Source organism: Podarcis tiliguerta (genome assembly GCF_965153285.1).
Source record: "Podarcis tiliguerta genome assembly, chromosome: 7".
NCBI classification, from domain to species: domain Eukaryota; kingdom Metazoa; phylum Chordata; class Lepidosauria; order Squamata; family Lacertidae; genus Podarcis; species Podarcis tiliguerta.
In genome coordinates this window covers 49,198,083-49,221,824 of record NC_139540.1, presented here as the reverse complement: position 1 = coordinate 49,221,824, position 23,742 = coordinate 49,198,083, and the positions used below count along the sequence as shown (strand labels likewise).

At 41.0% G+C, this 23,742-nt stretch overlaps 1 protein-coding gene and 1 long non-coding RNA gene across 8 annotated transcripts; one reads left to right on the top strand and one right to left on the bottom strand.

Annotated features, from left to right (window-relative positions):
- The first annotated feature begins 20 nt into the window (after window positions 1–20).
- FAM210A (family with sequence similarity 210 member A) lies at window positions 21–21,964 on the top strand. 7 transcript variants are annotated; one of them, XR_014513694.1, is made up of 7 exons: window positions 21–172; window positions 2,689–2,876; window positions 8,793–9,288; window positions 10,484–10,595; window positions 18,378–19,460; window positions 19,688–19,769; window positions 21,905–21,964. XR_014513694.1 is itself a non-coding variant. In XM_083450235.1 (5 exons), the coding sequence occupies exons 3-5, from the start codon at window positions 8,819–8,821 to the stop codon at window positions 18,675–18,677; spliced, it is 882 nt and encodes a 293-aa protein (XP_083306361.1). In that variant the 5' UTR covers window positions 21–172; window positions 2,689–2,876; window positions 8,793–8,818; the 3' UTR covers window positions 18,678–21,964. The 7 variants fall into 7 exon arrangements, 1 of the variants encoding a protein (XP_083306361.1); XR_014513692.1 differs by lacking the exon at window positions 19,688–19,769; XR_014513693.1 differs by lacking the exon at window positions 19,688–19,769 and having other exon boundaries at window positions 21,188–21,964.
- On the bottom strand, window positions 9,754–18,671 carry LOC310682001. The gene is made up of 3 exons (XR_014513712.1): window positions 15,716–18,671; window positions 14,171–15,345; window positions 9,754–11,002 (listed from the first exon to the last, which is right to left on the bottom strand). It is a non-coding gene; the product is annotated as an uncharacterized lncRNA (long non-coding RNA).
- Window positions 21,965–23,742: the final 1,778 nt, after the last annotated feature.

Below are 23,742 nucleotides of genomic sequence, written 5' to 3'. Positions count from 1 at the left end.
CCAGAGGTACCCCGCGAGGAGCATGCGCAGCAGCGCGCTCCCCTCGCGGAGCAGCTGGGACTGCAAATGGCACGTTGCTCGTATGGGGGTCAGTGGAGGGGAGGAGAGAAGTGAGCCTAGAGCGACCGCCCGCTGCTTCGCGCCTGTGGTGGGATGTTGCTCTCTTCGAAAGGTAGCGAATTATTTTTATTAGTATTATTCCGGGGCGGGGGGAGGACGTATGAGGGAGAGGAGTTGCTGCAGCTTCTTATTTCTCCTCTTCCCGCGTTTTGTGGCGTCTTGTGGGCCCAGTTTGGTGCGCGGGCTCCTCGTTCCTCTTATTTCTTCGAAAGCCCTGCTGGTTTTTCCAGAGGAGGCAACTCCCCTCCTCACGCTCTCTCTCCATGAAGGGAAAGCTGCAGGGATCGGGGCGGCCGGCGTTGTTCGGCTAGCTGAGAGAAAACTGCGTCTCCCAGGTCGCCACACCCACCAGGTGCAAGGCTAAATCCCGCTCGGTATCGACCGAGGCAATGGCTAATACCTCAGTGGCTTCGCTCAATGGTCGGGCAACGACCGCAGCCCTTAAGGCTGTGGGTGAAAGGTCGCCGCGTTTGGATTGCCGGCGGGCGGGGCGGGGGGGCAGTAAGGAGTGTATAAAACCACGCAGGGCGGAGAGAAAGTAAGGAAGGGACAGGTTTTTCCTTGCCCTCAGGGGTGCTAACTTGAATAAAATACAGTGATACCTCGGGTTAAGTACTTAATTCGTTCCGGAGGTCCGTTCTTAACATGAAAGTGTTCTTAACCTGAAGCACCACTTTAGCTAATGGGGCTTCCTGCTGCCACCGCTTCTTATCCTGAAGCAAAGTTCTTAACCTGAAGCACTATTTCTGGGTTAGTGTAGTGTGTAACCTGAAGCGTATGTAACCCGAGGTACCACTGTACTGCGGGGGGTAGGTAAGCCCCGCCCCGCATAATCAATCACAAAACGTGGTGCACGCTCACTATTTGAACGGCAATGCCCCATCAACTTTGCGGGGCGGCCCCCTCAAACATTTTAATGGAGGAGGGGGGGTGCCATAGGGATTTTGGCCCCTAGGAGTTGGCTCCTATGCTTCCCCTCATAATACAGGGACCCAGGTTCATTGAATGAAGCCGGGGGTTGAGAGGTTCAGGCCGGGCGCAAGAAAGGGCTTCCTCACTGAGCGCATAGTTAAAATGTAGACTTTGGTGCCACAAAGGTGTGACGGGGACCCCCAGCTGAAATTAACTGAAAGAAATGTTTCGTGACCAATTTGTGGGGTGGGTTTGGTTTTTTGTTGTTGTTTTTAAAGGCCGGTGGTCATGATGGCTGCACGTTTCCTCCAAATGGAGTCAGAAGCTCCAGGCCACTGAACACACCGCATTATGCAGCCTATGAAAGTGTTTGTGGTATGCCTCTTCAGTGATAAAACAAAAAAAGTCATCTTGAAGCAAAGGAGCTTTTGAATTTATCAGAACTCTTTTTTCAGGCTGTATGTTAAACAAAACAACAACAAAAAGGCCCGAAGAAGACCAAGGAGATAATGTCAGACACTCTAGGAAGCAAATGGCACTAAATGACAGGCTTCCAAACAAATGTTCATAGATTCAGACTAATGGAATCCCATCCACCCCCCTAGCTCCCATAACTCTGCTGTATATGTCATCTAGCAGTTTGTTTTCTTTTGTATACTGTTGTGATCACTTCAAAAATGAGTGTTGCATTTCTAGTGAATTGTTTAAAATGCTTGTGGTAGCTCTTCAGGGGGTTTTATGTAGACTGGAAAATAATTAGGCCTTATTAACCTAGTATACAGTACTTGTCAGCCTGTGGCTCTGCCATCTGATATCACCCGAAGATTGACCTTGAGTGTGTAGAAGTAACAAAAGTAACACAGCTGCAGAGCTAGGCTTGTGACTGTCAATCAAAACAATTATTCTTCAGTAAAACAGTGTAGTACTCAATTCACCAAACACCTCTTCGTCTATCTGGTGTGTAGAATAAGTAAGTGAAATCAGAGGGGGAAATTTTCCTAGAGTCCAGCTCTTCCCAACCAGGTTTACAAGTGGTCATTCTCATGTCCCTGTGCATACCTTTTTCTTTAGCAAGCGAGAGACCTGACATGAATTCATGTACTGTATTATGGATTATTATGGACCATCTGAAACCTCAAATGCTGAATATTTCTATATCTGTGCTCAGTGAAGTAGGTGTATGGAATTAATCCATGTTTGCCTTGAAGTTTATGAAATTTCAAGGCAGCCTTGAGCACCAACTTCATTCTGGGAGTCTGGGAAGCTTCAACACTGCTTCTGAGATCTAGTTGGCTAGGGAGTCTTGTATGGGTGAGCTATATCCAGCCTATCCCCAAATCAATTTTATAAATACTGTGTACCCTTCAATAAATACTGTTAGCATTTTTTCTACAGTTTAGGTATTGGATGCCTTCAATAGGGTAAGCTGTCTGTGTAGCTCACCATCCCATCTCCAACCTGTCCGTTAATGGTTAGCTGGTTGCTATACTATGTCAAATAATCAGCTGGAACAAAGTGGGATAGCTCTGGCCTGTAGGCTTTTCCTAACTAGGTATCTCTAGTCAAAGGTAATGGTGCCATCATATGCCAGATGAAAAATTTGTTCTACTGATCCTTGCTTCCTTGGTTTTGAAATATGTCCTCACTTTTATGTAGGTTTTACTCTAGCTGGAAGCTGAAGAATCCTTACACCGAATCAGTGGTCTGGTCCAGCGGCTTTGGCCTTTGAAGCATCAGAAGTACAATGACTTGATCAGGAGCCTAATCAAACAAGTGATAAACTTTTAAGGATAAAGGCATTGTCCCTGTGATAGACTTTCTGTTTTTAAGAGTATTGGGAAAAGGTAAGCAATTCCTTTTTCTGTGTGTGAATAACCTAGCAATATGGTATTGGGACTGAAATTTTTTTGGCTAAGAAGTGACCAGATATTTTGAGATGTTATTCTAGAAAGTTGTTGTTGTTGTTTAGTCGTGTCCGACTCCTCATGACCCCATGGACCAGAGCACGCCAGGCACTCCTGTCTTCCACTGACTCCTGCAGTTTGGTCAAACTCATGCTGGTAGCTTCGAGAACACTGTCCAACCATCTCGTCCTCTGTCGTCCCTTTCTCCTTGTGCCCTCCAACTTTCCCAACATCAGGGTCTTTTCCAGGGAGTCTTCTCTTCTCATGAGGTGGCCAAAGTATTGGAGCCTCAGCTTCACGATCATCTGTCCTTCCAGTGAGCACTCAGGGCTGATTTCCTTAAGAATGGATAGGTTTGATCTTCTTGCAGTCCATGGGACTCTTAAGAGTCTCCTCCAGCACCATAATTCAAAAGCATCAATTCTTCGGCGATCAGCCTTCTTTATGGTCCAGCTCTCACTTCCATACATCATAGCTTTAACTATACGGACCTTTGTTGGCAAGGTGATATCTCTGGTTTTTAAGATGCTGTCTAGGTTGTCATTGCTTTTCTCCCAAGAAGCAGGTGTCTTTTAATTTCGTGACTGCTGTCACCATCTGCAATGATCATGGAGCCCAAGAAAGTAAAATCTCTCACTGCCTCCATTTCTTCTCCTTCTATTTGCCAGGAGGTGATGGGCCCAGTGGCCATGATATTCGGTTTTTTTGGTGTTGAGCTTCAGACCATATTTTGCGCTCTCCTCTTTCACCCTCATTAAAGGGTTCTTTAATTCCTCCTCACTTTCTGCCATCAAGGTTGTGGCATCTGCATATCTGAGGTTGTTGATATTTTTTCCAGCAATCTTAATTCCGGCTTGGGATTCATCCAGCCCAGCCTTTTGCATGATGAATTCTGCATATAAGTTAAATAAGCAGGGAGACAATATACAGCCTTGTCGTACTCCTTTCCCAATTTTGAACCAATCAGTTGTTCCATATCCAGTTCTAACTGTAGCTTCTTGTCCCACATAGAGATTTCTCAGGAGACAGATGTGGTGATCAGGCACTCCCACTTCTTTAAGAACTTGCCATAGTTTGCTGTGGTCGACACAGTCAAAGGCTTTTGCATAGTCAATGAAGCAGAAGTAGATGTCTTTCTGGAACTCTCTAGCTTTCTCCATAATCCAGCGCATGTTTGCAATTTGGTCTCTGGTTCCTCTGCCCCTTTGAAATCCAGCTTGCACTTCTGGGAGTTCTCGGTCCAAATACTGCTTAAGCAGTATACTGCATAACCTTGCTAGCGTATGAAATGAGTGCAATTGTGCGGTAGTTGGAGCATTCTTTGGCACTGCCCTTCTTTGGAATTGGGATGTAGACTGATCTTCTACAATCCTCTGGCCACTGCTGAGTTTTCCAAATTTGCTGGCAATATTGAGTGTAGCACCTTAACAGCATCATCTTTTAAAATTTTAAATAGTTCAGCTGGAATATCATCACTTCCACTGGCCTTGTTATTAGCAGTGCGTTCTAAGGCCCATTTGACTTCACTCTCCAGGATGTCTGGCTCAAGGTCAGCAGCCACACTACCTGGGGTGTACGAGACATCCATATCTTTCTGGTATAATTCCTCTGTGTATTCTTGGCACCTCTTCTTAATGTCTTCTGCTTCTGTCAGGTCCTTACCACTTTTGTCCTTTGTTATGGTAATCTTTGAATGAAATGTTCCTTTCATATCTCCAATTTTATTGAACAGATCTCTGGTTTTCCCCATTCTATTGTTCTCCTCTATTTCTTTGCATTGCTCGTTTAAGAAGGCCTTCTTGTCTCTCCTTGCTTTTTTTTGGAAATCTGCATTCAATTTCCTGTATCTTTCACTATCTCCCTCGCATTTTGCTTGCCTTCTCCCTTTTGGACAGCCACTTTGCTTTCTTGCATTTCCTTTTCATTGGGATGGTTTTCGTTGCTGCCTCCTGTATAATGTTATGAGCCTCCATGAAGAACACTTATGAGTTCTTCAGGCACTCTGTCCACCAAATCTAAATCCTTAAACCTGTTCCTCACTTCCACTGTGTATTCATAAAGGATTTGATTTCGATTGTATCTTACTGGTCCAGTGGTTTTTCCTACTTTCTTCAGTTTAAGCTTGAATTTTGCTATAAGAAGCTGATGATCTGAGCCACAGTCAGCTCCAGGTCTTGTTTTTGCTGACTGTATAGAACTTCTCCATCTTTGGCTGCAGAGAATATAATCAATCTGATTTCAATGCTGCCCATCTGGTGATGTCCATGTGTAGAGTCGTCTCTTGATTCCCTACTTTAGCATTCCAATCCCCTATAATGAGAAGAACATCCTTCTTTGATGTCATTTCTATAAGGTGTTGTAAGTCTTCATAGAATTGGTCAATTTCAGTTTCTTCAGCACGAGTAGTTGGTGCATAAACTTGGATTACTGTGATGTTAAAAGGTCTGCCTTGGATTCGTATCAAGATCATTCTATCATTTTTGAGATTGCATCCCAGTACAGCTTTCGCCACTCTTTTGTTGACTATCAAGGCCACTCCATTTCTTTTACGGGATTCTTGTCCACAGTAGTAGATATGATGGTCATCTGAACTGAATTCATCCATTCCCGTCCATTTTAGTTCACTGATGTCCAGGATGTCAATATTTATTCTTGCCATCTCATTTTTGACCACATCCAACTTACCAAGGTTCATGGTTCTTACATTCCAGGTTCCTATGCAATATTTTTCTTTACAGCATTGGACTTTCCTTTCACTTCCAGGCATATCCACAACTGAGTGACCTTTCGGCTTTGGCCCAGCCGCTTCATTAGCTCTGAATCTACTTGTACTTGTCCTCTGCTCTTCCTCAGTAGCATGTTGGACGCCTTCCGACCTGAGGGGCTCATCTTCCGGCGTCGTAACTTTTATATGCCTGTTGTCTTTGTCCATGGAGTTTTTCTTGGCAGGGATACTGGAGTGGCTTGCCGGTTCCTGCTCCAGGTGGATCACGTTTGGTCAAAACTCTCCACTATGACTTGTCCATCTTGGGTGGCCCTGCACGGCATAGCTCATAGCTTCTCTGAGTTATTCAAGCCCCTTCGCCACGGCAAGGCAGTGATCCATGAAGGGGTTCTAGAAAGTGGTTGCTACTAATTCAGTAGTAAACTAAGGATTTAATCACAATATTTATCGATAACGTGAATTCCCTATGGAACTTTTATTCATAATATGACTCAAAGCTCTTCAGAACAAATTAAGTTAGTTTTGAGAGAAGTTATTAACCTGTTCCAACTCTTACTTGAGATGAAAGTTTACTCAGTTTTGATTTAGCATAAATTGATACCTGACCACTAATGGCATTATTGTATACACATACAACACTAATAAAATCATAGTTGGAATGAATCATATTCTAGTTCAATTCATGCTCAGTACAGAACCTGCAATGCAGGATGCAACTACTACAGCACCTCTGGCGGATGGCTGAAATACATTCAGCTAAGGAGAGCCGCTCTTAAATTTAGCCAGTACATTAGCTCTTAGGCCTAATTTGTGTTTGTGTCACATTGTGAAACAGAGAGCTCCAGCGAGTGAGTAAGAGAGCACTTTATATTTAGCTTGGTTGTATAGCGAATAGGAAGTAAAAGAAAATTAAGGCAACTTAGCTACAGTGAATGGTATGAAAGTAACCAACATTTTTAAAATATGCTTAGAAAATGTGTGGGATGAGGATCTAAAATTTCTTTTTATTGGAATTGCTTTGCTGTTTGATCAATAGATATTCTAAGAGATATTTTTAGGAGCAGGGAATAAAGGGTAACAAAGGCTTACTGGTCAATTACAGTAAGTTTGCCACACTAGTTGTAATCTAAGGAAGGTGCAGTAGAGGGCAGACCGTAACTTCAAATCAGTCTTATCTAATTCCTCATCTGAGACAACATTACTAAAGCGCTGATCTTCAACCCCAATAAAATAATAAATAGAAACAAATACTTGGCCTTTTGTGACTCTTGCATGCATGTATACATACATACATACATACATAAGTCACAGCTGAAAACTAAAAGACCTTCCAGAACTGTGTCTCATGTAGTTGGAGAAATTATTGTGAAAGCCATGGTATATGCATAGAAAAGTTTAGGCATATATTCTGGGATCTTTAGCTCTTAAAATGTTCAAGATTTAGTAGGCAGTTGCTGCTTTTATGATTATCAAAAGTGTGTTCCTCTGAACCAAAGCCATGTCACATTACATGTTTGTACATTTATGTTACATGCATGCACACACATGAAATCATCAAGAAGCATGAACATTGTGAACCCAGAAAAGAATGGCACCACTAGGTTAGCTGCATGTTGGTGAAATCAAGTCTGATTAAAGAGGCAGGCAGTTAAAGTTGACCTGGAAAATTGGATTTCTGGAGCAGCTATATTCTTGACGATTAAATGAATGGGTTGTGAAGATAGAGTGGCCTTGGACCATACTTGCAAATTAGCCACTTGCTTGTGGTAAACTAAAAGTGCATTCAGGCAACTGGGTGTCTAGAATGGAAAATTCTGTCAACAACTTAGGACTCAGTTTTCTAAAATCTCAGTTCAGTTTTTAAGTGCTTTACATTGCAGAATGAGTGACAACCTAATTTCCAGCTGTGTTTCCTTGCCATAAACCCATGCACCACCTCACCAATAGCAAGCACCCCCTGTCTTTCCACCCACAGCCCTTCCTGTGGTAGTTTTTTCATACCCCATTCTAGTTATTTCATTCTCCGTGCTCTAGGAGAGAAGGAGAATTTACTTTGACTTTTGCAAAAAGCACTTCAGTATCTCAATTCGGCTTCATACATAAACCCTATATAGCACAATTCAAAACTGCATTCAAAAAACGATGGTGAAGTCTTTGCTTGTTTTATTCCTTTTTTATTTACAGGTGCGGGGTTCATTACGTTACAAATTCTTGCTCCGTGACAAGTTCCCCAGGCTTATAGCTTGTTAAATGAAGTTCAAATTCCGCTTGTGAAGAAGGTTCGAAACAAGTTATAAGCCTGAGGAACTTGTCGCGGAGGAAGGGGAAGTTGTGAAGTAACGGACCCCACACCTGCAAATAAACAAGGAATCAAGCAAGCAAAGACTTCATGTTTTTTTGAATGCAGTTTTGAATTGTGTTATATAATACTTCATTTACCCCCCCCCCCCTTTTGTATAATTTCATACAAAAACCCAACAGGAAAGGAACAACTCTTTTTCCTCTGTGGAGGAAAGAAGTAGATGTTTCTCTTCCTGTTTAGTTTTAGCATGAGGTGGTCCTGGCACGTTCCCCAAAAATCTTCTTACAGGCAATGTCCTTCCTGTACTCTGTAGAGGCAAAGAGAGGTGGCTTCTATCCTGCAAGTTGAGCTTTTTACAGAAAACTCCTGCAATGTCTATCTACAGCTTCTTGTAAAAACCCAATAGGGAGAGAATCAAGGGGACAAAGGTGTAGTTTCTTTCCTTTTCTGACAGGTTTTTGCAGGAGCCAGCAGCAAAGCATTGCTTTCGATTTCTGCAAAAGTCCTACTCTCAGGAGAGCAACAACCTTCCTTTCACCTGCCCACCCAATTGGAAGGGAGGAATAGTTGGACTGTTGTAGAATGTTAGCATTATAAAGTGCTGTTTGTACCTTTTGCAGGTACAAACACATGGTGGCAATGGGCTTCGCTTGTAAACACAGCCAAAATTTGCAGGCTGATGAATAATTGTACTAATATTAATTCTCCTCTTTTGAGCAAAGTTTTTACCATTGTGGTATAACAATGTAACAGTTGATTTCAGTGTATTACAGTAGCCTACAATGTATTTGTTCTTAATTTTAACAGTTTTCCTGTCAACGTTTCTTAGGAGCTGTATATAACAGTATCTTCAATATGCTGTTGCCATCAACCAAAATGCAGAAACCATTTCAGCTGGTGTACAGGACATATTGGATGCCTTATCGCAGCTGTATCTTTCCATTCTTAAAAGGACAAGCCTCCTTGCTTAATACTAGACAGAAAATGGTTTCCTTGGCGTTGAGCTCCCAGTACCAGTGTCTACATGCATCTGCTGCTGTTTGTGTTTCCAAAGAAAGGCAATTCTTGGGCATGGCATCATCCCAACTAGAAGACCATCGCAATAAAGAACTGGAAAGAGAAATTCATACCAAACCATCTGGTAACTTAGCCCAGAAAGACTCTGTAGAACCAAATTCTGTAGAGCTTGATCCCTTACAAGACAAATCTATTAGTCTCGTGCAGAGATTCAAGAAAACTTTTAAACAGTATGGCAAAGTTATGATTCCAGTGCATCTTTTGACTTCCAGCATATGGTTTGGAATTTTTTACTATGCAGCTTTAAAGTAAGTGATGAACTCATAATCACTATATTTATTAGTCGTAAGCAAATCTTTACAGTAATGCGCCCAGTAACTTATGCAGTGTGTGAGATACACACACACACACACACACACACATGTGCATGCAACCTTCCATTACAGATATTATTAAAACCCCCAAGTTCTAAAAGCATATGTAGAATGTAATGGTCTATTTCAGTAATCTTCCATCCAATTTCTTAATTTTTATCATGCATTTTGTATGGTGGTCACCCAACTTGGATTAGGCTGCAACTCAGGTATGTGTCCCATATCACCACTTGAGGACAAGAAATTCTGTTGCACATAACATTCCAATATTTTAAAGAGTATGTATGTGTAAATCACTATTGCTTGTACTGCAGGTGCACAATTTTCCTTCCTTCCAAAATGATGGGACTATCTGGGAAAGTACTCTAGAAGTTTTCTCTGTGTCATATTTTTGAAGGCTTTTTCTTCTTCTACATTTTCTATTCATTGTGAAGTCATGTACATTGCCACTCCTGTAATCTGGTACCTGGTTATAGAGCTCTGTACCTTGCACTTTGATTTCAATATCAGAGGTGAACTGAGCTTATAGACCATTCATACAGAAGTCCATTCCTGGTTTGCTTTCTTCATTTCAACAGCATAATTTAGGTGACAGAAGTCATTTTGATATTGCTATTGTTAAACAACTAAGTCTAAAACTCTTGAATATTCTATTGAAAATCAACCAGAAATCCAACAGTTGATCTTGATCTTCTGGTTTAAAGTATTACAACTGGGAATATCTTCTGAATGATCTCTCTTGACATTTTCCTCTTCATTGGCTATTAATGCTTGAATCTGCACTTTATACTGGTGCAATAAAAGTGTGATTGATTGCAATATAGTAAGCCCTCAACATACGCAGGAGTTACTTTCCGAGCATTGCGCCTGAAGCCAAAATTGGTTACAGTCAAAACCCATTGAGTGCAATAGTGGGTGAGATTTTCCCCAACATGTCTGCCCCCTTTTATTTTTTATTTTTTAATGTTCAAGTGCATAAAGCTGAATGAGTGTTCAGTTAAATGCGCATAGGTTGCAAGTGTACTGTATTTATTGTTAAATATAAAAATATTTTATTCTGCAGTCTTGTCAGAATAAATGTTTATAAGGTTGTTAGCAGTTTATTCATTTTAATCTCTTTCTTTCACAGAGGAATAAATGTTGTTCCTTTCCTCGAATTCATAGGGTTGCCTGAAAGCATTGTAAATATTCTAAAGCATTCTCAGAGTGGTAACGCGTTAACTGCCTATGCAATGTATAAGGTAAGTACTTGCAAATATTTCTTAATTTCATCTGCAACGTTGACCATAAAAATATTGATCATGTAAATCGTATAATGAAGGGGCTACAGCCCACTGATTAACCCTGCAGTCTGTTATGACCAACGCTGTGAACTTCTGAAATAAAAGTCACAGCTGTGAATAAATTTATTCAAAGTAGATCTTGCCACAAGAGCTCAGGGTAGGTAACAATCCTGTGGTTATGAAGAAGACAGATTCCAAGTCAGCATTTTGGCAAATGAAGGGAACAATTGAAAATACTATTTACAGGGCATCATGAGAGATTTAAATGTGGATATAAAGCATTTTAAGAGTTGTACATATGAAATAAGTGGGTATTTTTAACAGTTTTCTGTAAACTTTACGTAATGTAGCTGAAAAACACCTTACTTTGTTGTTTAGTCGTTCAGTCGTGTCCGACTCTTCGTGACCCCATGGACCAGAGCACGCCAGGCACTCCTGTCTTCCACTGCCACCCGCAGTTTGGTCAGGTTCATGTTTGTAGCTTCGAGAACACTGTCTAACCATCTCATCCTCTGTCGTCCCCTTCTCCTTGTGCCCTCCATCTTTCCCAACATCAGGGTCTTTTCCAGTGAGTCTTCTCTTCTCATGAGATGGCCAAAGTATTGGAGCCTCAGCTTCACAATCTGTCCTTCCAATGAGCACTCAGGGCTGATTTCCTTAAGAATGGATGCGTTTGATCTTCTTGCAGTCCATGGGACTCTCAAGAGTCTCCTCCAGCACCATAATTCAAAAGCGTCAATTCTTCGGCGATCAGCCTTCTTTATGGTCCAGCTCTCACTTCCATACATCACCACTGGGAAAACCATAGCTTTTACTATACGGACCTTTGTTGGCAAGGTGATGTCTCTACTTTTTAAAATGCTGTCTAGGTTTGTCATTGCTTTCCTCCCAAGAAGCAGGCGTCTCTTAATTTCGTGGCTGCTGTCACCATCTGCAGTGATCATGGAGCCCAAGAAAGTAAAATCTCTCACTGCCTCCATTTCCTCCCCTTCTATTTGCCAGGAGGTGATGGGACCAGTGGCCATGATCTTCGTTTTTTTGATGTTGAGCTTCAGACCATATTTTGCGCTCTCCTCTTTCACCCTCAATAAAAGGTTTTTTAATTCCTCCTCACTTTCTGCCATCAAGGTTGTGTCATCTGCATATCTGAGGTTGTTGATATTTCTTCCAGCAATCTTAATTCCGGCTAGGGATTCATCCAGTCCAGCCTTTCGCATGATGAATTCTGCATATAAGTTAAATATGCAGGGAGACAAAATACAGCCTTGTCGTACTCCTTTCCCAATTTTGAACCAATCAGTTGTTCCATATCCAGTTCTAACTGTAGCTTCTTGTCCCACATAGAGATTTCTCAGGAGACAGATGAGGTGATCAGGCACTCCCATTTCTTTAAGAACTTGCCATAGTTTGCTGTGGTCGACACAGTCAAAGGCTTTTGCATAGTCAATGAAGCAGAAGTAGATGTCTTTCTGGAACTCTCTAGCTTTCTCCATAATCCAGCGCATGTTTGCAATTTGGTCTCTGGTTCCTCTGCCTCTTCTAAATCCAGCTTGCACTTCTGGGAGTTCTCGGTCCACATACTGCTTGAGCCTTCCTTGTAGAATTTTAAGCATAACCTTGCTAGTGTGTGAAATGAGTGCAATTGTGCGGTAGTTGGAGCATTCTTTAGCATTGCCCTTCTTTGGGATTGGGATGTAGACTGACCTTCTCCAATCCTCTGGCCACTGCTGAGTTTTCCAAACTTGCTGGCATATTGAGTGTAGCACCTTAACAGCATCATCTTTTAAAATTTTAAATAGTTCAGCTGGAATACCATCACTTCCGCTGGCCTTGTTATTTGCAATGCTTTCTAAGGCCCATTTGACTTCACTCTCCAGGATGTCTGGCTCAAGGTCAGCAACCACACTACCTGGGGTGTACGAGACATCCATATCTTTCTGGTATAATTCCTCTGTGTACTCTTGCCACCTCTTCTTGATGTCTTCTGCTTCTGTTAGGTCCTTACCACTTTTGTCCTTTATTATGGTAATCTTTGAACGAAATGTTCCTTTCATATCTCCAATATTCTTGAACAGATCTCTGGTTCTTCCCATTCTGTTGTTTTCCTCTATTTCTTTGCATTGCTCATTTAGGAAGGCCTTCTTGTCTCTCCTTGCTATTTTTTGGAATTCTGCATTCAATTTCCTGTATCTTTCTCTATCTCCCTCGCATTTTGCTTGCCTTCTCTCCCCCGCTATTTGTAAGGCCTCATTGGACAGCCACTTTGCTTTCTTGCATTTTCTTTTCATTGGGATGGTTTTCGTTGCTGCCTCCTGTATAATGTTTCGAGCCTCCTTCCGTAGTTCTTCAGGTACTCTGTCCAGCAAATCTAAATCCTTAAACCTGTTCCTCACTTCCACTGTGTATTCATAAGGGATTTGATTTAGATTGTATCTTACCGGCCCAGTGGTTTTTCCTACTTTCTTCAGTTTAAGCTTGAATTTTGCTATAAGAAGCTGATGATCTGAGCCACAGTCAGCTCCAGGTCTTGTTTTTGCTGACTATAGAGCTTCTCCATCTTTGGCTGCAGAGAATATAATCAATCTGATTTCGATGCTGCCCATCTGGTGATGTCCATGTGTAGAGTCGTCTCTTGTGTTGTTGGAAAAGAGTGTTTGTGATGACCAGCTTGTTCTCTTGACAGAACTCTATTAGCCTTTGCCCTGCTTCGTTTTGAATTCCAAGACCAAATTTGCCAGTTGTTCCTTTTATCTCTTGATTCCCTACTTTAGCATTCCAATCCCCTATAATGAAAAGAACATCCTTCTTTGGTGTCACTTCTATAAGGTCTTGTAAGTCTTCATAGAATTGGTCAATTTCAGTTTCTTCAGCACCAGTAGTTGGTGCATAAACTTGGATTATTGTTATGTTAAAAGGTCTGCCTTGGATTCGTATCGAGATCATTCTATCATTTTTGAGATTGCATCCCAGTACAGCCTTCGCCACTCTTTTGTTGACTATGAGGGCCACTCCATTTCTTTTGCGGGTTTCTTGCCCACAGTAGTAGATATTATGGTCATCCGAACTGAATTCGCCCATTCCCGTCCATTTTAGTTCACTGATGCCCAGGATGTCAATATTTATTCTTGCCATCTCATTTTTGACCACATCCAACTTACCCAGGTTCATGGTTCTTACATTCCAGGTTCCTATGCAATATTTTTCTTTACAGCATTGGACTTTCCTTTCGCTTCCATGCATATCTGCAACTGAGCGTCCTTTCGGCTTTGGCCCAGCCGCTTCATCAGCTCTGGATCTACTTGTACTTGTCCTCCGCTCTTCCCCAGTAGCATGTTGGACGCCTTCCGACCTGAGGGGCTCATCTTCCAGCGTCATATCTTTTATATGCCTGTTGTCTTTGTCCATGGAGTTTTCTTGGCAAGGATACTGGAGTGGTTTGCCGGTTCCTGCTCCAGGTGGATCACGTTTGGTCCAAACTCTCCACTATGACCTGTTCATCTTGGGTGCCCTGCTCGGCATAGTTCATAGCTTACTTTACCTGCCTGCCATTCTTTATTTTCTCTCTAAGTCCATCCTCTCTAGCAAAACGTGGTCTAAAATTTGACTCTTCACCATTGTCAAACACTTGTGTCACAGTAAGGAATGAAAGACCTCTCAGTTGTTGACGCATGTGGGTTTAGGCAATTCTCTGCTTTGCTGTGTTGCTCCAGGAACTTTATTTACACTAATTTGTAATTCCAGTCTTGCAAAAAAGCCAGTCATTTTGTTGTCTCGTGTGAGAAACAACCTTTAAGCTGCTAGCTATTTCCCCACTCTTGGCTGTGCTTTTCCATTTCCTATCACCTTGTTATAATGAAGAAAGCCTGTTGAACAGCAAAGTTGCTTGGCTGATTTTACATGTGCTTATTTATCTCTGTGTGTCGCTGCATGAAAGTGCTTTCGTTTATCATCAGTGCAGCCAGGGATGAGGAACTTCCAGATGCTCAACTCTCTAAGTTGCGTCTTTCCTGACCATTGGCCATGTTGGTTTGGGCTGATGGGAGTTGTAGTAGTTCTGGAAGGCCACATATGTATTTTCCTTTCTGAGAAAGCCCATGCATATTCTTCCTTCCTCTCCTCAGAATTAAAACCTGTAAGTTCTGGAGGCAATAGAAGATCAGTCCTTCCATTAGTGTGTCACCATGAAAATATAATGCAGCACTAATGGTGTTGGTTTGCCCTTTTTGCATCTATTTGTAAGACCAGTTGAATGCGTTAAGAGGAGTACTTGTGAACCAATGAGACACTAGCTTAAACCATGATATTGGTGAACTTTAAGTGGCAAGGCACTTCCTCCATTTCCCATATGTGAAATGGGAATAGTAATGTCATACCTTGGCTGATTTGTTCTGAGAATGAGCAAGATGAAAGTGCTAGATACATGGTATCAATATTAAATAGGGAGTTGTTCTCCCGCTGATTCACATGTCTTAGATATTTCTCTTGTCTGTTCAATGAGAGTCTGACTTGTGTTCTCAGTTGCTAAGGAGACTATAATTGATTATATTTTTTTCTTTTCTTTCTATTGGAGGCCCTACTGCTATTAAAATGAATATGACCAAGTCCAGTAAGAATGAGATCTAAAAATCCCACTACTTCTTTCACACCCAAGAGTTTAGGTTTTAATCTCTTTTGTTGCTGTTTTTCATGAAGTGATTTTAAGATGCATCTAACGATACATCAAAGATTTGGGTGGGAGTAAGATGCATCTAAACCTCAGTGCCTAGGACTTGCCGATCGCATGGTCGGTGGTTTGAATCCCCGCGGCGGGGTGCGCTCCCGTCGTTCGGTCCCAGGGCCTGCCAACCTAGCAGTTCGAAAGCACCCTCGGGTGCAAGTAGATAAATAGGGACCGCTTACCAGCGGGAAGGTAAACGGTGTTCCGTGTGCTGCGCTGGCTCGCCAGATGCAGCTTGTCACGCTGGCCACGTGACCCGGAAGTGTCTGCGGATAGCGCTGGCTCCCGGCCTATAGAGTGAGATGAGCGCACAACCCTAGAGTCTGGCAAGACTGGCCCGTACGGGCAGGGGTACCTTTACCTTTTAAGGATACAATACAAAGGGTGAAGATCTAACCCTAGAACTGTTGAGATGAGAGATGTGGCAGATGGCTGGTTTAGCCAGCAGGCTCTGTGCTCAGCCTGGTTATGCCAGCATAAGTCCCCAATCATTAATCCTGGCTTAGTGCCGAGCCCAGACTGACATAAACCTTGGAAAATGGGCAGGGAGGTGAGACCAGGGAGAGTGAACTTAATGTGGGATCCTAACTCTATTCTGTTTGCTCATGTAACCTGGCAACATGGTGGAATTTATGCTTGTTTACCCTCTGCTGGTCTTAGGCTGGTTTAACCAGCAGTAGCCTTGCTCCTGAATGGAGTTTGGATCTTGCTTCCCATACGTAGGACTAAGGCAGGAATTGCCACTTTTTTCAGAATTGAAGAACAATATTGGAAATTATTTTACCTTCTCAAAAAGAATAAATGTGGGATTTTTTGTCTTTTAGTTTTTGTTCTCTCGATTTGAATTTTAACAACAGCTTTGTTTTGCTATATGGATACTGAATTGCTTTAATTGCTTTCCTCTCTCAATAGAATTTGTTGTGCTCTGTCTTAATGCTTTTTATTTTTCTTTCACCTGCATTTCTCACGTCGTGCCACTGGCTAGCCTTTTATTAAGATCTCTGAGCTTTAATTCTACTGCCAGGTGCTAAATATTTTCCAATAAGACACTATCAAGTAAAGTGCGAGCTTTTTCTGATGCAAGAGGCAGAAAGCATTTATAAGTAGATACAAAACTGCCAAACCATCAGCTTTCATTGAAGTAGGAATTAGTATATGTCCTCCCACTTATTTCCTGATGATATGTCATTATGTGGAACTCAAAACTGGGAACAAAGATTTGGGTGGGAGTAAAGAGCAAGCACACAGGGTACAAGATTAGAAAGGACAATCAAAAGCATATAAAGGTCTTGTTTAGTCCTTACATAGATAACATCATCTTCATGCTTTGAAAATGTATTCTTTGAAAAAGCTTCACTCTCTACTGAAGTCACTCTTCAAGATTAAACCTGTACAGTCGTACCTCAACTCCCGAATGAATGCCTTGGGAGTCGAACGTTTCAGCTCCCAAACAATCTAAAACCAGAAGTGATTGTTCCGGTTTTGAACATTCTTTTGGAAGCCAAACATCTGACGGTGCTTCCATGGCTTCATATTGGCTGCAGGAGATTCCTGCAGCCAATCAGAAACCGCACTTTGGAAGTCGAACGGACGTCTGGAACGGATTCTATTCAACTTCCAAGGTACAACTGTATTGCACTGCCACACTGTAGCATAGCTAACTTTCAAAGCAAGATTCCATTTTTTCTTACTTAAGCAGGGCTTTGCAACTGTCAACCTTCAGAAACTTTAATGAAAGCACAGTAATGCAGACAGAACTTAATGAGCTTAGTAACTTTTGTGACATATCTTCTGGATATTATCAGTCATTTATTGTCCATCATCTGAAGTATATAATACTGGAGAATTCATCCTTTTGCTGTAGAAGGCTGCAGTCATAAGTCCTTCAAGCAGACATACGATTGGACGCTAAATAACTTTGCACAGAACTAGGAAAGTTTACTTCTGCAAATTCTGATGCAAGCTGACCTGTTCAACAATATCTGGCCTGATGTGCAGATGGGAAATTAACCTTTGGATTTTACATGTCTCTAAATATTGTAATATGGTTCTCAGATGAGAAAATATATTTAAATGCATATTTTAGGATGAAATAGGTTTAGGAAATAAGCACACTGAAATAAAAGCATGTTTACATATATATTTTTGATCAGCATAAGTATTAAAATATGAATTTTCATGCAGGTTTTTAAAGTTGCAGATGTATTCTGAAACAGGACAGGATAGACTTCTCAATGAGCACATGCAAAATTGAAGTGAGACAGAAATAGACTGATCAATCTCTAAACTAACTTCAGTTAGTAACGTCTAGAGGATGTGGCAGAAGGTTAATAAGCCCACAATATATGTCTGATTTATTGCCCTCTCCTTAAAATACCTACCATAACAGAGTAATGCAGCATTGTTTCAATAAGGAATGAAAAGGTACCCTGACCACTGTCTAGCCTTCATATGCTCATGTTGTCCTAAAGATACTTCAACCTAATTGTCAGTTTGTTTGATATTGAATAGCTGCTGACTTACCATGTAAAGCTTGTTGTGACTTGCACACTAATCCTATTTCCTAGTGCTTCACTTCTAAAGGATCGGGTTTAAGAGTCTGGAGGGGGCATGGTCTAACTATATTGTTGCTAGCAACCATTGCTAGTTCAGCAGCATCCTCACTGCTGCTGCTGCTGCTGCTGCTGCTGCTGCAGTATTTGTCAGCTCCTGTCAGGCAGTGATACTTACTTGTACAAGGGAAGATATAAAAAGACCGCCCCATACCTTGTGTTCATTTAGCAACTGGAAGGTATACTGAAGCTTGGAAAAACTCGCACATATCTTTTCAGAAAGTAGGAAACTGGGATGGCAGGGAGAGTTTTCCTGCCAGGGTAAGGATGATGCTTTAGCTTAAGAGGTACAAGTAGTTATTGTGCTGCTGCAGCTAACAATGATAGACCTGTCAGGAATTTTGCCTGGTAAGAGGAATTTGCTGTTGAAGTTATACATGTATGTGTATTTCCCTCCCTCTTACTGACAAGATTGCAACTCCGGCCAGATACACAGTGACTTTAGGAGGGACATCTATCACTGTAAAGTACCTTCGTAAGCAAGGCTACATGTCCACACCACCTCTAGTCAAGGACTACATTCAGGATCGAATGGAAGAAACGAAAGAGCGACTATCGGGGAAAATGGAGGAAACCAGAGACATGATTAGTGGCAAAATGGAAGAAACAAAAGAGAGGCTGACTGGGAAGATGGAAGAAACAAAAGAGAGGATAACAGAAAAGATACAAGAAACAAAAGATAAGGTTTCATTTATAAAAAAGAAAGAATAGGAAAATTGGCGGCAAAACCAAAGCATTCGTAACTCTTTAGCAAATGTATACACTTGCTGCTTTTTGTTTCTGCTTGTTTTAGATGTTTTGGGCTGATTAGAAAGTGCCAGTGATTTGAAAACTAAAACAATAACATCTAAGGCTCACACCCAACTTTAGAAAATTATTGCAATATTTTCAAGTGTTAAGATTTGGGACCATAGCTAGGTCCCAAAGTGGGGTTCTGTGGTCTGCCTAATTATGACCAACAGTCTTGTCTGGATCTTTGTGGAGAAAGAACAAAGTTATCTACACATCTGATTTGAGCTGACCTATTTGTCACTGTTAAGTGTTTGGAAGCAATGTATGAGAATGTTTGGGTCATGTACACAAACGTATTTTGGAGATGGTGTCAATATTTGTAAATCATTTAATCATAATATTCTTAAAAGATCAGGTAATTATAAAATATATATTACTGCTATATTCTTATAAACAGTTTACTGAATGGTGTATGAGAGGGACTGTAAAATGATACTAAACTAAATTGTATATTTCAAGTGTGCAATTGGATTGATTATTCCACGGTTAGACTAAAAATGTCATGCCATCATTAAAAGTTTTGAAAATGGAGAAGAGAAACCTACCTCTGCATATGAATAGTCATTTACATTTTCATCATTGTGTTTAGAGTAAAGACTGATGGATGCTGCTGCCTTTTACATTGAAGAATCCTAGAAAATTTCCACAAAACTTCAGCATTACTATACTGTTGAGTACTGTGGAGTAATCTAAAATTTACAGGTGTGATTCTTATGATTCCCATGTTGTTGTCATTTTCTATGGGTGTTAGGCAGTTAAGTTTTACTCAGAGTAGACCCATTGAAATTAATGGCCCTGGCTTAGCCTTGTTCATTGGTTTAAGTGGGCCATCTCTTGAGTATATCTTCATTGAATGCCATCCAAAGTTACCTGTTCTGTCTGAAGCACAACATGGCATTTCAGTTCTCCTATGGTTTTGTTTTTTAAAGCGCTTATAAGCTGGAATATAAAGGAGTACTGCATTGGAGTGGGAGATCCAAAAACTCATGGTGCACCCTTTCAACCTCTTGTGTATGTATACCACTGCTTGTGCTGTGACTGGTGGAAAAAGGAGCCATTGATAGGAGGATTGCACCCAAAGCAGGAAACGTTTTTTGCAATCTGGTTACCTTTAAGCTATATGAAGGAAGATATGTATTTATCCATCTATTTCTAGACTTGCTTCTTTTATTTCTGTCAAGTTACCAGAAAGCATCTGTAGAATTAACTTCATAAAGGCCCTCTTTCAGGGACATTGTGAGAGATGCTCACAATTGATGGCAGTCCAGGAGGCATCTGCAAAGTCCATTGCCAAAATGTGCTCTGACTACTTTTTCATGCTACTGATTTAAGGAATTGTTTTCTTTAATGCTTTCAGGTATAAGAGGGAAGCACTTACCAACAAACCATCTTGTGCAGAGCAATTAAGACTTTTGAGAGTTACACTATTACAGGGTGAGTCCTTTAAAAGATGCCCTGTGGATACAGAGTACCCATGTTCCACGGGACCTCTTTTAAAAGACTCACCCTGTATAAGAGTTCAAAGACAGTATTCTACAATGGTATAAATTGCTCCCATCTTTACATGGTCAGTTTTCAATGGTGAGGCTGAACTTACTGCCACTTGTGTGTCCTAGACTGAGTTTGTTGAATCCATCTTCCAAGTGCTCACCATGCCTTTTTTCTTCCAAGGTATGTTTCCTTTGGTCCCAATTGTGCAGGATGAGCACCACTCGGCACTACATGTTCATCCTGGCATTACTGTATTAGTTCAACTGAACTATCCAAAATACCCCTGATATGAATTTTTCTCCTTTCTCTCATCACATGGAAGATTCCAGTGTCATTCTGGCAGCTGGCAATGAGGATTTTCTGTGTACATCAGGAAGAAAAATATGTGATAAAATAGGTAGTTGTATCCACCACCAGGTGGAATGCTCTTATAAGCATGCTTTGTGAATGGGACTGGATGCACGAGAGAGAAGACATTGCAGTTGGCTTTTTGTCTCCCCTTTGTCTTTCTTGTATATTTTAATTGAGTGAAAAGATTTTGGGAGAAAATGGCTATGGATAAAATATTCAAAAAGGTGGAGGTCAATATGGCATTAACATTTACCACGCCAATTTTAAATTGCTTTAACTGCAGGTGTCAAACTGGGACCTCCCCTGTTGCAGAGATTTGAATCAGCAGCCATTTTCACAAAGTTTCTTAGCATATGTAATAAAGCTGAAAATAACAAAAGCAACATGAAAGCAAGGCACGTGGCCAGCATCGGGAGACGCAGGGAACTGTGACCATGGTTGTGCCCCTATATATTTGGGTCAAAAATAAGCAGCCCTAAAATAAGCAGCCCTAATGTTAGTCTGAATTCAAAGTGGGCACCTGCTTATTAATGAGATGTGGTTTACCTGGCCTTGTACCCTGGTATGTATTGGTTTGCTTTTCCAAGGTAGATGTGCGGATCTTGCTAGAGGAAAGCCCCAAAGGTTGATACTTAGAACAGCATACTTCAGAAAGCAGCACTGACGTCATGAGGTCATCACAGCGTGCAAGGGCAGCATAGTCAAAAATAAGAGCCATGGCTGGAAGTGAAGTACCACCTTGGCCTTAAGCGCAATATTTATTTTATTTTTCCACAAAGAGCATGTTGGAGAGTTATGCTGTCGGATGTCAATTGCATGGATATTAGCTTTCACCCTAGTACAGAGCTTGCCACTTTTACCTTTGCGTATATAATACACATAAAATAGTACAGGGGGAAATAGATTTCTAGGCAGCAGTCCTCTATTTCTGAATGACTTTCCCTTGCTTGTCTCTGTACTTTTAAGCCAAGTTTAAAAGAATATATTCTGGTTTAATGTCAGTCTATTTAAAATGAAACAATTCCATCCTCTTTCTTGAAATAAAATTTGTGTTTTGTTGTAGTGATAACACCTAGGGCTTAAAAATAATATTGGGGTGGGATGTCACGCTGGTGTAAATGGAAGCAGTATCTGCATGCTGCTGCTGGGCTTGATCATTCATTTCAGTGTGACTTTCCCTGGCTCTCTGTGCCAGCCACACTGAAGGAAGATGGCAAAGCCACAATATTTGGTGAAATGTTCTGTTTCATCCACTATCCAATTTATTCCTTGACAAGTTTGCCTTTTTCTTATATCCACTGTAGATGGATCTTGCTGGAATAAATTTTGCAAAGTACCATTATTAAAGTACTCATGGCACATCATTACTGTCTGTGGGTTCTTCTTGTGTCACTGGCTGAGAGGATCTGTAAGTTATAACTCCCTTTCACCGTCCTCCAATATGCTTTCAACATTATGCTGATATAGATATAAGTTGTGTGTAGTGTATGTTTTTGAAAAGCAATTATCTTTTAAATGATTTTTTTCATAACTTTTGTATCCTTACTGTGCAAATAATTGTGCTGAGACTTTTGCTTGGAGTTTGCAGAGATGCTATTCTAATTTTCCCTAAGTGCTAATGATACTCTTCTGAAAAATAAACTTTTGCTTGTGAAATGGTTGTAATATTAAATTGCATCACAACCATTCTCCACTTGGTCCCTAATAACTAGTTTGCCGTTACAAATTTTCCTTTGAACTGTTTTCTTTACCACCGTAATTATCTTTGTGACTCCCATCCAAAAGAGAAAACAGACAAATGGAGAAAGCTCCACTGGACCCAAGCCATTTGCTTCAAACACCTTGTGGCCTCATGTATTCTATATGAATTACATAATTCAATATGGGGGGAGGGAACTTGCTTCATAGCAAGAGCGCCAAACATCATGGCTTTTCATTCATTCTTTGGTGAAAGGGTTCTGTTTTAATACTTCAGTTAAGCCCAAATCCATAATATTTCCCTCCAAATAACTGTACTAATTCCAACAAATTTCTCCAGAAAAGTATGGATCAGACTGTGCTATGTTATCTTCTTAGTTGAATCAAAACATTCTGCATAAAACGTAATGTGAAGGCATCTTTAGTGAAATAAATTTCTCAGCTGCTGGTGCCAGCAGTGATTCAACTGAAGAGAGCATTATCAAGACTTGTTTTGTACAAATATAATGAAGTGTTTCCTGGCATATACCAAAGTACAAGTTCAACTAGCAGATCAATCCTAAGGTGGTAGGGGCTGGTGTAGCAGCAGACTTCTTTTTTCACGTAGAGAGTAGGACACCTGCAGGATCCAACAGTCCTTCAGCCATCTTTTCTTGGAGCCTAGTCTTGTTCCTTTAATTTCTTAAACAAAATATTATAAATAAAGTACTTTTTAGATGCAGAAAGTTTTTGTCACCATTTTTAGAATAAGTATTAAAACAGCATGAGACACTTTGGTATTTCAGCACTACTAGGTTGTCAAGTTTCTGTCTAACATAACTGTTATGAACAAACAAGCTTTTTAATAGGAGTATTTTACTTAGAAGGTTTCAGACTTTGGAAATGGCCAGATGTAAAGATCTCTCTGGGCAAGTTTCCATAAGTACACTGGTCTGAGGCTTAAACATCACATGATAGCAATTGCATAAATGCTTCCTCTGCCATTTTTATATGATCAAGGGTCTGGAAACCAAGCCTTATGAGATGCATGATTGCATCTCTCATCTTGTTTCAGCCTGATGGAGATCCAGTCAACTTTCTATTACTGCACCTCGTGTGTGAATTAGCATTTTCATAAATCCAGGGCTAGTTTGGGTTTAAAATCGAAGCTTCTGTGCTTTGCAATACAACATCTGCTTAGAACTGGAACCTGAACAAGGCCCACAAAGTCAATAATTTATTCATCCATCATAGCCTATCCAGGTCACTCCCTGTGTCCCTAGAGTACCTGGGAATTCCAACAGCCATGCTTACTTGGCATCTGATTTTATTTTAGCTTGGAAGCTACATCTCATGAACTTGCTGCATGTCTCGCTGAAACAAGATGCTAGATAATGTGTGCACAGAATCTGCATGCAACAGACTCCCAGGTAACCTGATTTCATATTGGCATAGCCTTTGTGTT